At 50.9% G+C, this 14552-nt stretch overlaps 1 protein-coding gene across 7 annotated transcripts; it reads left to right on the top strand.

Annotated features, from left to right (window-relative positions):
- The first annotated feature begins 2636 nt into the window (after positions 1 to 2636).
- Positions 2637 to 14387, top strand: LOC148660558 (butyrophilin subfamily 1 member A1-like). Of its 7 annotated transcripts, none has more exons than XM_088634385.1 (11): positions 2638 to 2836; positions 4806 to 4876; positions 5775 to 5913; positions 6496 to 6570; positions 7296 to 7577; positions 8373 to 8480; positions 8827 to 8853; positions 9819 to 9845; positions 9959 to 9991; positions 10461 to 10487; positions 13567 to 14387. In XM_088634385.1, the coding sequence occupies exons 4-11, from the start codon at positions 6498 to 6500 to the stop codon at positions 14151 to 14153; spliced, it is 1164 nt and encodes a 387-aa protein (XP_088490511.1). In that variant the 5' UTR covers positions 2638 to 2836; positions 4806 to 4876; positions 5775 to 5913; positions 6496 to 6497; the 3' UTR covers positions 14154 to 14387. The 7 variants fall into 7 exon arrangements, with proteins under 7 accessions (XP_088490512.1, XP_088490511.1, XP_088490509.1 ...); XM_088634383.1 differs by having other exon boundaries at positions 2638 to 2848; XM_088634384.1 differs by lacking the exon at positions 4806 to 4876.
- Positions 14388 to 14552: the final 165 nt, after the last annotated feature.

Raw genomic sequence — 14552 nt, 5'->3', positions numbered from 1 at the left:
CGGATTGCTTAAACGCACAAGCGCTGCAGCTTCCTCTTTCGGGCCCGCTGTGTCGAACCCCCCGTGGACAGGCGAGGTCAGGCTCGGGCCTGGCGCCGCGGGGGGGAGGGGCACTGAGCTGCCCCGCCCTCTCAGTTATGGACGAGAAGGATTTTGGAACACTTTCGCTCACTTAGCTTCCGCCCTTAAAAGATACAGTAGTTGTACTTTGTCAGTGGTCAGGTACCCCCAGGAACCCCCAGCTCACACCAGGAGGAACAGCCCCGGTGCTGGTCAGATCAGGGGTGGACCCGCCTGATCTGAGCGCACATTGGAATCCAAAGCCTCGCGCGTGAGCTAATTGTTGTTGCGATCGTAATCCCTCCTCTTAAGGGCGCTCCAGCTCGATCAGATTTCACCCAATCACATGCACCTGCCCTCAGCCCTGCCCCTCTCGCTGCTCTGGGCTCAGCACTGGGAGATGGACGCCCGGAGGCCCGCCTGCCAGTGGGTCCAGGAGTGACCCGACGGCACAGGCTTCATCACGGCGTCCAGACCGTCTGAGTCCGGGGCTCGGAACGCCTGGCCTCGTCATCCTGGTTTTATTCCCCGTCCCTGTCCCAGATCCTGTTTTTCCAGATTTTAACCTTGTCTATGTTCGTCTCGGACGGATCATCCGGTTTTGGACCTTGGACTTTGCCCCGGCCTTCCCCCCCTGAACTCCTTGGACCTGTTCGCCCTGGCCAGGCCCCCCTGTCTGTCAACCCCTCCAGATCCTCGTCCTCCTGTTCCACGTGCTTCCGGATCGTACCGCCTGCACAGGGTCCAGAACTACGCTTCACGGGAGCCCGGCCCGGCTCTCGTCACAGCTGTGCTGCTGAGCTTGCTAGCACCCTGAACGTGGACGTTAGAAAATGAGCACACAGGATCCAGTCGGCCAAACAGCCGATTCTGCTGTCTCTGAAGGAGCACGTGACCGAGGGGACGCTGTTCTTGGAGAGATAATTAATAATATTAATAATAATTGCTTACACAGCGCTCTTCTGGACACACTCCACTCAAAGCTCTTCACAGGTAATGGGGATCCCCTCCACCAGCACCAGTGTGCACCCCACCTGGATGATGCTCCAGTCTGCTCACACACACCAGCTCTCAGTGAGGAGAGCAGAGTGATGAAGCCAGTTCTGAGAGGGGGGTTATTAGGAGGCCATGACTGGTAAAGGCCAATGGGATATTTGGCCAGGACACAGGGGTAACACTCCTACTCTTTTCGAGAAACACCCTGGGATTTTTAATGACCACAGGGAGTCAGGACCCCGGTTTTACGTCTCATGCAAAGGACAGCGCCTGTTTACAGTTAAGTGTCCCCGTCACTACACTGGGTCACTAGGACCCACGCAGACTGCAGGGTGAGCGCCCCCTACTGGCCCCACTAACACCTCTTCCAGCAGCAGCCTCAGCTTTCCCAGGAGTCTCCCCTCCAGGTGCTGACCAGTCTCACAGCTGCTGAGCTCCAGGGGGCTGCCAGCTGGGAGCTCCTCTTGGAGGAGGCCTTGAGGGCCCTGGATCCGGGCAGTCAGAGCGTTCTGGGTGTTGGGAAAAGTTAAACCGTTCCTCGATTTTGCCGAAGACAGATACGGGAGACCGCATTCACACCCGCGCTGGCGTCTGGGGCCTCAGCGGCCACGGGCCAGAGCTCACTCGCTGCTTTGAGGGACGGGTTTCCGGAACACGGACGTAGCGTGACGCGCAGACGGAAAGCCTGGCGGATTCAGTTGGCCTGCGAAAGGGATTTATCCAGCAAATTCCGTGGAGAATGGAAGGAGAAACTGCTCAGGAGGTTGAACTCTACGACGGAGAGAAGACGGCAACTTTATTGACTACGGGCATGCTAAAATGAATTCTTTAGTGGGTGGTTTTCTGGCGTGGCTAGTTGGGATTATGGACTTGTTTGGTTTAGGGTTCTTAAGTAGCAAAGACTGTCGCCTGTTTTGGTTTTTACTTTAGTTGCTGCGCTGATTTTGCAGGTTGGTTGAAATGGTGTGGAAGTATGTCTCCTGACAACTGTCTAGTGGGCTAAGGGTTATGCTGTGTGCATGAATCGTTTGTTTGGGTTTGTTACCGTCGTGCTGCAGTGAAAAGTGAGTGTTGAGGTACAGTAGGCCACCTGTTTTACCGTCTGCGAGTCGGTATCTTCTATCATGAAGCGCTACTCAGCGGCATGGTTGTGCGATTTCACTTGGGTACTTGCACACGTCTCCCTCCCCCAGTAATGAATTCACACTGAAGACCCGCTTGTGGCGTCGAGAGTCGCCTTAGACTGAATTCTAAGACTGCCACCGAGGGGCCGGGTTTGTCAGGCAGGCGCGGGTATCCTACCTCCCAGGCTCTCCGTTTCAGGCTTTGCATGTGAAACCTCAGCTCCGATACTTCACGGGACGGACTACAAAATAACGCGGCGGAATCAGCAGTCGTTTCCTTACACGCTGTTTCACTTCAGTTAAAGTACATCACACGGACGAGCGACCGACTTGCCCGAAAGAAACCAGAAACTTGGCGTTTCTCTTTCAATCCGAGTAGTTTTTTTCCCCCGCGCCACAGTGTCCGTATATATATATATTGTAACGCAACGGGGGCTTACAGATTATTTTGATTACAGAAATATAAGTGTGAAAGATTTACGCCAGTTCCTGTCCGGGTGACGGCAGTGTGTGGTTTTCCTACATGTTGTTTTTTCTCATGTGACTGCGTGTTTAGGGAAGTTCAAGGGCACATACAGTATCCCCTGGAGAGACGGGAGCCGTGCTCCGCACGTCGGACTCGGAGCGCCGTTCGCCTTGTGATGTTGCGTGTACAGGTAGAGGTACAGGTAAGCGGGAAAGGCCCGTGACTGTGCGTGGTACGCGTGTGTTCCGAGAGCTTGCGTACATCGTGATATAGCTGTGTTTCGGTTTATTTCAGTTATTTCGGAGTAAAGGAACAAGTAATAGGTTTATTCCATGCTGAAAAAAAGAAGAAAGAGAACACAACGTTTCGGCCGTGGAGCCTTCTTCAGGTGTGAGAGAGACAGGGCAGTAGGCAAAGGTAAAGTAGCGGGAGAACAAAGGTTGAGAGGGAGGAGGAGTGAGAGGCGGGAGCAGGGGACAGAAAGAGAGGCCAATCAAGAGGTGTGAAGTCAGAATGGGTGCAGAGAGGTGTGAAATGAAACTTCCAATGAATGGAGAAAATTTAAAAGAACAGTAATCTGTCGTTAAGGGAAGGGAGAATGTGTGATCCTAGCTGCAGAATAATTTTAGTTTCGGTGGTCTTTCTAATGTATGAGTTTGGAAAACCGTCTTTGAGAACACAGACGGAGAGATTAGAGTGGTCGTGGCCGTCAGAGGTGAAATGAGAAACAATGGGCTTGGAGAGATCTTTAATCTTCACAGCCCTGACGTGTTCTCTGAAGCGGTCTCCGAGTCTCCTTCCTGTTTCCCCAATGTAGATGGCTGGGCATTTACTGCAAGAGATACAGTAAATAAGGTTGCTGGAGGTACAAGATGCTGTCTGGGTGATCCGGAATTGTCCTGAGGGGCCTTGAATGAGTGTGGTGGTGGCTGTGTACTTGCAGGTGATACAGCGAGCTCTTTTGCAAGGGAAGGTGCCTGGTGTGGATGGTTGCTGAGGGCAGTCAAGGGAGCTGTGAACGAGGAGGTTACGCAGATTAGGTGGTCGGCGATATGAGATGATAGGGCGATCAGAAAAGAGGGCCCCAATGGAGGGATCATCCTGTAGGATGGAAAAGTTCTGGTTAATGGTCCTGGGGATAGGAAGTGTGTTAGGGTGGTAAGGAAGCACCAAAGGAATGCGGTTGTTACGGCGGGAGTTCCTGATCGGGTTGATGGTCCGGGGGGTGTTTTTGGCTCGGGCAAGGGCCCTGTCAATCACACTGCTGGGGTATCCTCTGTTGATAAAAAATGAGTACATTTCGAGGGCTTGGTTTTCGAAGTCGATGTCGTCGCTGCATAATCGTCGTAACCTAAGGAACTGTGAAAAAGGAAGAGAGTTTTTAGTGTGGTTGGGGTGAAATGAGCTGTACAGGAGGTAGCTGTGTGAATCCGTGGGTTTGTAATAAACTGAAGTGGACAGTCGGGGGTAGTTGATAGACAAGTGGATGTCTAGAAACGGAAGAGTGGTGGAAGAAATGTTAACCGTATATTTGAGGGACGGGTGGAAGTTGGTGAAATGGTGCAAGAAGGATTCAAGCTGATCGTTGGAGCATGTGGCGGCACCGACGCAGTCATCAATATATCGTTTGTAGAGGTCAGGGACATAGCCAGTGTAGGAAGCGAAGAAGCGTTCTTCTACCCAGCCGACAAAAATGTTGGCATAGCTGGGTCCCATTCTGGTGCCCATGGCAACTCCACTGACCTGTTGGTAAAAAAGATTATTGAAAGAGAATGCGTTCAGTGTGAGGACCAATTCCGCAAGGCGTACCAGGGTGTGGGTGGGTGGATCAAGCACTGTGCGTTTGTCCAGCGTGTGCTTGAGGGCTGTAAGGCCATCATTATGGGGAATGACGGTGTACAGAGATGTGATGTCCATGGTAAAAATGTGGCATTCGGTACCCTGAAATCGGAAATCATTGAAAAGTTGGAGCGCGTGGTTGGTGTCTTTGATGTATGAGGGAAAATTTCTATTTCGGAGTAATATCAGTTGGTGGTCTACAGTGCGTGATACTGTCCTTAATCGTGGCAGGGAAATACTGTACTGTATATAAATGCCTAATTAATATCCTCACACTTACATAGCGTGTTTCTGGACACTCCACTCAACGCTCTTTACAGGTAATGGGGACTCTCCTCATCCACCACCAGTGTGCAGCCCCGCATGGATGATGCTCCAGTCTCCTCTCCATGTACTGACTAGGCTCACACCTGCTGAGCTCCACCGGGCTGAAGGCTGTGAGCTGCTGGCTCTGTCAGCATCTATAGTATGTGATATGGACAATTAGAACTGACAGCTTTCTCATGGACACAGGGTGTTCTGGAGCCCAGCCTGTAATACACAATCTTTACTAGCACTCAGTGTGAAGTGATGTGGCATCACTAAATCAGCTCACCAGTCTGATCTAATTAACCCCGTCAGGTGTTTCTCTTCACAGCATCCTGTGTCCTAATCTAGATAAATGTAAGAATCTCTCAAGAAACAGCTGGATGAGCTCCTCCAGTCAGGACAGGAGGCCCTTCTTTACACAGAGGGTGGTGGGAGTGTGGAACAAGCTGCCCAGCCACGTTGTAGAAGCCGATCCCCTGGATTCTTCCATAGACACAGCTGGATGAGATCCTGCAGTCAGGACAGGAGGCTCTTCTTTACACAGAGGGTGGTGGGAGTGTGGAACAAGCTGCCCAGCCACGTTGTAGAAGCCGATCCCCTGGATCCTTCCATAGACACAGCTGGATGAGATCCGGGGAACAGTTAACTACTAAGCGCCACACGGGCCGGGTGGGCCGAGAGGTCTCTGCAGCTCGTCGCCGGGAGGTGAAGATTCCCGGAACAACGAGAGAGTCTGACCACACTGCGGCAGTTTAAGAAAGCCCAGGCGCGTCGGCCGCGATTGCGCAGTTCCTCGCCCAGAAAGGGGAAGAGAGAGCTTGGGGGACGCTGCCCTGTGCCCTGCGGGAGTCAGACGAAGAGTCCTGGGAATCTTCGTGAACGGCGTGTCGAGGCAGGAGACAGACCTCATTGGATTGTTTAATGTGACTTGAAGGACTGAAAGCTTCAGAAGTGTCGTTGTTTTTGTTTTCTACTGAAAGGCAAGTGTTCGGGAGCTGTAAAACCGCCAGAAAGTTGAGATTGATCCCACTGTGGACTGAACCGCTCTGGTCCAGCACCAGAGTTTGGGCCTCAACCACCTGCCTGGGAAGCCTGTTCCAGTCACCCACCACTCTTTGGGTAAGTTAATGTATGCATCCAAAATTAATTCCTTTTTAGTTTGCAGTTGTTTCACTGTGGGGTGTGGAAACCCCTGAGGATTTTATATACTGGGGTCCGATCTCGTCTCCGTCTCCGTCAAACCTGAAGAGATTTAGTATCTTTACCCAGCTGGTATCAGACAATCGCCTGAGACCAGCAATCATTATTCTTGGTGCTCTTCTCTGAACTCCTTCTGTGGCTGTAATTTATTTTCTGTGCTGTGTTGACCGGAATGGAACACGATATTCTAGTTTAGATGTTTCTGATGCAGTTTCCCAAATTGTGTGTCATGGAAAGGTTCCAGGTGTTTCATGGAATCAGACGGGATCGTGTCCGAATAGTCCGGATGTGTAGGAAAAGTGTGGGTCAGCCATGCTGCTGAAGCCGATACCTTGGCTTCTCTCAAGAAACAGCTGGTTGAGATCCTCCTTTCAGGACCGGAGACTCTACTCTGCACCAGGGGTGGTGGGAGTGGGGAACAAGCTGGCCCGCCTTGTGCTTGAAGCCAATGGGCTTGTACTGTGACATGGAGGCATGCAGTAATCAGTGGATCTCTTTCAGTGATGGTGTCTGTTGAGTCCAAGCATCTCCTTGTGATTCTGCTGCTTCTTGTCAGGATTCCTGTGACTGGATCAGGTAGGAAGAGTCCAAGTATTCAAAATCCTCTAGGGCACTGAGAATGGGAAGAGCATTTGAAACTGAGAACAGGAGACAGTGTATTACACAAAGAGTGGTAGGAGTGTGGAACAGGCTGCCCAGCCACAGTGGTGAAGCTGATACCCTGACTTCTTTCTTTCTAGACAACAGAACAGAATTCAATACGAAACAATTCAGCACAGTGCAAAGTAAACGCAGTCCAGCATACAAGTCAACACTACACAAGACAGCACAACATAACACATTGCAACACAACACCACACAGCACAGCATAGCACTCTGCATCAGCACAACAACACAGCACAGCATAGCACTCTGCATCACAACACAGCACAACATCACACATGTCAACACAACTGAACACAGCACTACACAACACAACTCAGCAGTCATTAAAGCACGTTTGTCTGCAGCCAGGTGTCCCTGTGACACTGATGCCATCTCCTGTACACAGACATGACCACCTGATGCTTGAACTATTTAGTTAGTTGACAGTATTCTCTGAGTCGGAGTGGAGAAACAGTCACTGCTTCTGCTTTTAGAAATTAAAATAATTGTGCGAGTTGTAATGTACAGAAGCTTCAGACTGTTGATAGGAAGCCTCCCCTTGTCTATCCTGTGTTCTGAAAGCACAGTGTAGAAATATTTTACTTCAATGTGTTTTAATCAGCTGTGAAATATCTCCTGTTGTGACGAATCCACAGCCCTGGGCTCCCAGCCCTCAGTGTCTCTCCACTCCCCTGGAGGAGGTCAGACCCAGCTGCTGTGCAGGTCAGAGGGCTGGTTCCCTGCACCTGCAGTGATCTGGACAGACAGAGATGGACACGATGTGACCTCACTGTCCAGCACCACAGTGGAGAAGGACAGTCAGGGGCTCCTCAGTGTCAGCAGCTACATCCCAGTCCAGCAGGAGTCCAACATCTTCTCCTGTCTGGTCAGAAGTGCTCTTCCTGAACCAGACTGGGAATCTCAGCTCCACATACCCAGTGAGTATCGTACTAAGACAATATTTCAGGAGTTTTCAGAATTCATGTTTTAGTCATAACAGCAAGACAAAACTCATTCCCACTTCATCCATTTTCGAACATGCTTTATCCAGTACAAGGTCATGGGGAAGCCAGAGTCTATCCCAGCAAGCACTGGGCACAAGACAGGGTTTACCCGTGTGAATGCAGGGAGAACATGCGAACTCCACACAGACAGCACCTCAGGAACTGAGCCCCGGGCCCCAGAGCTGTGAGGCAGCGATGATATAACCACTGGGCCACCTGGACAGAGTCTTCTGAGCATCCAGACCAGTGACCCGTCTTTATTTCAGGCAGTTTCGCAGCACACTGAGGGATCGACACCTCTGCACTGCTTTTTACTGCTGATCTGTTTGGTTGTCATCCCACGGAAGACCAGAGATGACTGGACTCTGATTCAACCCACGTCCGTATCCTTCCAGTCAGTTCTGCAGCCGGGGGAACTGTTCCACAGCACCTGGAACAAGTCCGTTGTAGCGGCTTCTAGTGCCAGACCGTCATCAAGACACCCCTCTTGTGGCGCAACCTGCCGACGTGGTAACAGGAAGTTGAATTTCCCACTCAGCCTCAATGACATCATTTCCCGTGTGTTTGCTACATCGATAACCAGAAGTTCTCTTTTGTTTTTTATGCTGACACAGTGATTTCCACCAGTTTGGGATGTCTGCTCCCATGCATCTTTGCCTTATTGTGGAAGATCCAGGCTACTAGATGCTGTCAGTTCCTGTGGGATCACATTCCTGTGCTGTTTTCCAGGAGACTTTTTCTCTGGACCCTCTGGATGGATGGTGGCTCTCTGTGTAGCAGCAGCTGTGGCTGCAGCAGCGTCAGCACTTCTGGTGATCCAGTGGAGGAGAATGGACAGTATGTGCTCATTAGAGATGTGTGTCTGAATGTCTGTGTCAGGAGGGGTTTAAACACCACTGTATGGCAGTTCACAAGCAGCACAGGACACCCTGCTCTTGTAAACAGGGGTCAGTGAACAGACACCATTATATCATACTTTATAGGTTATTTTTCAGAGTGACACCGGTGTTATACACCCTCACATCCTCTCTCACTCCCTCACCCCTCTCTCTCTCACCCCTCTTATTCTTCGACTCCCTCTCCTCCTCCCTCACTCCCTCTTACCCCTCTCACTCGCTGCCTCACTCTCTGACTCTCTCAGGAAGCCAGCTGTGAGTGACTGTGCTGTCTGTGTTCTTTCCAGAGCTCGAGAGACGGTGGATATCTGAGTGTGAGTCACACAACGCAGAGGACCTGGAGCCGCACCGGAGTCACTCTCTCACTCCTCTCTGGGGAGCCTCGTCTCACTCTCTCACTCCTCTCTGCGGAGCCTCGTCTCACTCTCTCACTCCTCTCTGCAGAGCCTCGTCTCACTCTCTCACTCCTCTCTGTGGTGCCTGGTCACTCTCTCACTTCTCTCTATGGAGCCTCATCTCACTCTCTCACTCCTCTCTGTGGTGCCTGGTCACTCTCTCACTCCTCTCTGGGGAGCCTCGTCTCACTCTCTCACTCCTCTCTGCTGTGCCTGGTCACTCTCTCACTTCTCTCTGCAGAGCCTCGTCTCACTCTCTCACTCCTCTCTGTGGTGCCTGGTCACTCTCTCACTTCTCTCTATGGAGCCTCGTCTCACTCTCTCACTCCTCTCTGTGGTGCCTGGTCACTCTCTCACTCCTCTCTGTGGTGCCTGGTCACTCTCTCACTCCTCTCTGTGGAGCCTCGTCTCACTCTCTCACTCCTCTCCACAGAGCTCTCATCACTCTCTCACTCCTCTCTGCGGTGCCTGGTCACTCTCTCACTTCTCTCTGTGGAGCCTTGTCTCACTCTCTCACTCCTCTCCGCAGAGCTCTCGTCACTCTCTCACTCCTCTCTGTGGAGCCTCGTCTCACTCTCTCACTCCTCTCTGCGGTGCCTGGTCACTCTCTCACTCCTCTCTGTGTGCTTAGCACTCCTATCCAGTCTGGGCTACTGCTTCAAGCAGAGACATAGAGACTGTGATCTCAACACTATTACAGTTGGAAGCCAGAAATGTTATTGAATTATTAGCAGGCTGGACTGACTGAACACCCAGAGTTCACTTATTTAAAGATTTATAATACTAATTCTACACGCTTAAGCAGAAAAATACTTAATAACTTATATCACCTGACTTGTTGTGATTAAACTTTGCGGTCTTATACAAGTTTCTTTAATTTGCAGTGAATTTTGCACTTCGTCGAGAAATTGGTAAGTTTAGTTTAAAAAAATCCCTGGAACACGGTGTGACTGACTGAACATCCTGAAACACAGTGTGCGGTGTGACTGAACACCACATCAATCCCCGTCTTTTATCTCTACAGATACTGTGAAGAGAACTCCTGTCCCTAAATCAGGTGTGTGGAGACTTCTGACTTACAGCAATGACTATACTGATGCCTTACTCCCATGGTGGAGCCCAGTTTGTGTCTGTGACTCACAATGTCTGTGTTCAGTGTGTGTCTGTGACTAACAGTGTCTGTATCTCTGTGTTCAGTGTGTGTCTGTGATTAACAGTGTCTGGATCTCTGTGTTTAGTGTGTGTCTGTGACTAACAGTGTCTGTATCTCTGTGTTCAGTGTGTGTCTGTGACTAACAGTGTCTGGATCTCTGTGTTCAGTGAGTGTCTGTGATTAACAGTGTCTGGATCTCTGTGTTCAGTGTGTGTCTGTGATTAACAGTGTCTGGATCTCTGTGTTCAGTGTGTGTCTGTGACTAACAGTGTCTGTATCTCTGTGTTCAGTGTGTGTCTGTGACTAACAGTGTGTGTATCTCTGTGTTCAGTGTGTGTCTGTGATTAACAGTGTCTGGATCTCTGTGTTCCAGAGTGGCAGTGGCTGTGCAGTGCTGCAGGTAGGTCCCATCTGCTGTTGAAGACAGACACAGTAAACCTTGCTGTTGTGATACACAGGGGCTGTTTTCTGGGGTTATTGAATACAGTCCCAGGGCTATATGTATTGGTCCCAGAGGGTTTGTGTTCCTGCGACACGGGTAATAATTTGGAGTCTCCTCTTCCTGGGACAGGAGTGACTTTGGGGTCTTTCTGTTCTGCCCAGCTGGTGTTCTCATAAGGTCCTGGACATTAACTGACGCAGTGGTTTGTTTAACTAAGAATGACACCGGAGTGTCAATATTATTTCACTGTGTCCTCACAGACAGTCGCTCCTGTGGAGTGAGTGAGTGAGTGATGCAGTATCCTGTTCTACACAGAAACGGTGGGAAGTTTCAGTGGAAGAGGATGCCTTGTCAGTATCAGGGCCAGGCTGACATTCCCCCTCACGTCCAGCAGAGGGTGCACCTGATCTTCATGGAATAACTCGCAGGACTGTCACTAGTCACCTGGACATGGGGACTCATTCACTAGAGCTTCCTTTGGGTTATGAAGCATCTACAGATTAAGATGTTTAGGTAGGGTGTTTAGGATCTGCCACATGTGCAGAATGCGTGCTAATGTATACAGATGCACTAATCAGAATAACGATAGGCACAGACATTAAGAGAAGCTGTTGAACTTTAAAGTGCTTCTTAACTTCAATGCAAATTAGTACTGATGAGACCCGGGTGAGGTGAGCGACCCTCTCCTGTTTATAAAGTTGGTTCCTCAGGGATCCCCATTACATGGGGTAAGGAGGTGTTAAAAGTATTATGTTGAATTTAAGAATTCAAGAACAGTTACAGAGTAGAAGAGGTCATTCTGCCCTCCAACCCATTTGATCACTAGTTACTAATTGGTCTCAGGTTCTCATCCAGCTGTTTCTTGAGAGACGTCAGGGTATCGGCTTCAACAACATGACTGGCAGGTGGTTCCACAGCCCCATCATCCTTTGTGTAAAGCACACAAAAGCAGCTCATCTGGGATCGAACCCGGGAGGAAGAGCCATCCCCCTGAGACCAGCGAGCTGCACCAGTCTGGCTCAACTTTCTGGACAGAAGGTGTCCAAAGTGTGTTGGTGGGCATCGACTGTCTTAGGCGGACTGTCCCTTAAAGACTGACGAGACCCTCTGACACCTCTATAGTGTGTGGACGGGTGCTCACACACCTCTATAGTGTGAGAACGGGTGCTCGCACCTCTAAAGTGTGCGGATGGGTGCTCTCACTCCTCTATAGTGTGCGGATGGGTGCTCACACACCTCTAGTGTGCAGACGGGTGCTCACACACCTCTAGTGTGTGGACGGGTGCTCACACACCTCTATAGTGTGCGGACGGGTGCTCGCACCTCTATAGTGTGTGGACGGGTGCTCACACAGCTCTATAGTGTGCGGACGGGTGCTCACACAGTTCTATAGTGTGCGGACGGGTGCTCACACAGCTCTATAGTGTGTGGATGGATGCTCACACCTCTATAGTGTGCGGACGGATGCTCACACACCTCTTTAGTGTGCGGATGGGCGCTCAGACCTCTATAGTGTGCGGACGGGTGCTCACACAGTTCTATAGTGTGCAGACTGGTGCTCACACAGTTCTATAGTGTGTGGATGGATGCTCACACCTCTATAGTGTGCGGACGGATGCTCACACACCTCTATAGTGTGCGGACGGATGCTCACACACCTCTTTAGTGTGTGGACGGGTGCTCACACAGTTCTATAGTGTGTGGACGGGTGCTCACACAGTTCTATAGTGTGTGGACGGGTGCTCACACCTCTATAGTGTGCAGACTGGTGCTCACACAGTTCTATAGTGTGCGGACGGGTGCTCACACAGTTCTATAGTGTGCAGACTGGTGCTCACACAGTTCTATAGTGTGTGGATGGATGCTCACACCTCTATAGTGTGCGGACGGATGCTCACACACCTCTTTAGTGTGTGGATGGATGCTCACACCTCTATAGTGTGCCGACGGGTGCTCACACACCTCTATAGTGTGCGGACGGGTGCTCGCACCTCTATAGTGTGTGAACGGGTGCTCACACAGCTCTATAGTGTGCGGACGGGTGCTCACACAGTTCTATAGTGTGCAGACTGGTGCTCACACAGTTCTATAGTGTGTGGATGGATGCTCACACCTCTATAGTGTGCGGACGGATGCTCACACACCTCTTTAGTGTGTGGATGGATGCTCACACCTCTATAGTGTGCGGACGGGTGCTCACACACCTCTTTAGTGTGTGGATGGATGCTCACACCTCTATAGTGTGCGGACGGGTGCTCACACACCTCTATAGTGTGTGGACGGATGCTCACACCTCTATAGTGTGCAGACGGGTGCTCACACAGCTCTATAGTGTGTGGATGGATGCTCACACCTCTATAGTGTGCGGACGGATGCTCACACAGTTCTATAGTGTGCAGACTGGTGCTCACACAGTTCTATAGTGTGTGGACGGATGCTCACACCTCTATAGTGTGCAGACTGGTGCTCACACCTCTATAGTGTGTGGACGGGTGCTCACACCTCTATAGTGTGCGGACGGGTGCTCACACCTCTATAGTGTGTGGACGGGTGCTCACACCTCTATAGTGTGCAGACTGGTGCTCACACAGTTCTATAGTGTGTGGATGGATGCTCACACAGTTCTATAGTGTGCGGACGGATGCTCACACACCTCTTTAGTGTGCGGATGGGCGCTCAGACCTCTATAGTGTGCGGACGGGTGCTCACACAGTTCTATAGTGTGCAGACTGGTGCTCACACAGTTCTATAGTGTGTGGATGGATGCTCACACCTCTATAGTGTGCGGACGGATGCTCACACACCTCTTTAGTGTGTGGATGGATGCTCACACCTCTATAGTGTGCGGACGGGTGCTCACACAGCTCTATAGTGTGTAGATGGATGCTCACACCTCTATAGTGTGTGGACGGGTGCTCACACTCCTCTAGTGTGCAGACGGGTGCTCACAGACCAGAAAGGATCTTTTCATACTTTTCAGGTATCAGCTTCAAGCTTTCTCTGAATTCCTGACATCTTCCGTTTCCTTCTCCCTCAGGGGAGCTCACTCTGGACCCGGATACAGCCCACGGCGGACTAGTCCTCTCCCGGGATGGGCTGGGGGTGAGACTGGACAGGTGGATGGTTTCCCAGAGCAGCTTGTCCAAGGAAGGGAGGAGAGTGAGTCTGGGAAAACAGATGGATCACTTTGCCAACCCACGCAGATTCGATTCCCAGCCCTGTGTCCTGGCCAGGCAGGGCTTCACCTCCGGGAGACACTACTGGGAGGTGGAGGGGAATGAGGACTGGAGAATCGGAGTGAGCAGAGAGTCTGCGCAGAGGACAAGAGGGTTCAAATTCACCCCACAGGAGGGTTACTGGGGTCTGGGATGTTATTCCTCTTGCCTCATTGCACTTACTGACCCAGTGACCCCCCTTCACTGCAGTCTGCAGCCCAGGAGGGTGGGGGTGTGTGTGGACATCGAGGAGAGGCAGGTGTCTTTTTACAGTGTGGAGACCAGGACACACATCTACACTTTCACTGACATGGTCTTCAAACAGGGGGAGAAGATGTGTCCATTCTTCTGGACGATTGATAAGCAGAATGAGCTTGTGCTGCTGCCCCCTGTCAGCGGTGGAGATTAAACACTCGCATTTGCACACACAGACTGATATACACTATGTCACAGAATACCGGACAAGCCCACAGTGGGACTAATGCTGTATTAGACACCTTCACAGTATGAGTGACTCTGAACAGACGCCCACATCAGGGAGTGACTGTATCTGATACACCCACAGTAGGGAGTGACCCTGTACCAGACACAGACCACAGTGGGGAATAACTCTGTATCATGCCAATAAAAGTTATAGTCAAGACATTATAGTCTGAAGGGAGTGTCCTACAGTGACAGACTGAGGGAACTGAGGCTCTTTAGTCTGAAGGGAGTGTCCCACACTGACAGACTGGAGGAACTGAGGCTCTTTAGTCTGAAGGAAGTGTCCCACACTGACAGACTGGAGGAACTGAGGCTCTTTAGTCTG

This window comes from Lepisosteus platostomus, chromosome 6 (genome assembly GCF_059453375.1).
Source record: "Lepisosteus platostomus isolate fLepPlt1 chromosome 6, fLepPlt1.hap1, whole genome shotgun sequence".
NCBI classification, from domain to species: Eukaryota; Metazoa; Chordata; class Actinopteri; order Semionotiformes; family Lepisosteidae; genus Lepisosteus; species Lepisosteus platostomus.
Note: the sequence above shows the minus strand (reverse complement) of the source record. Positions and strands in the feature narration are given on the sequence as shown.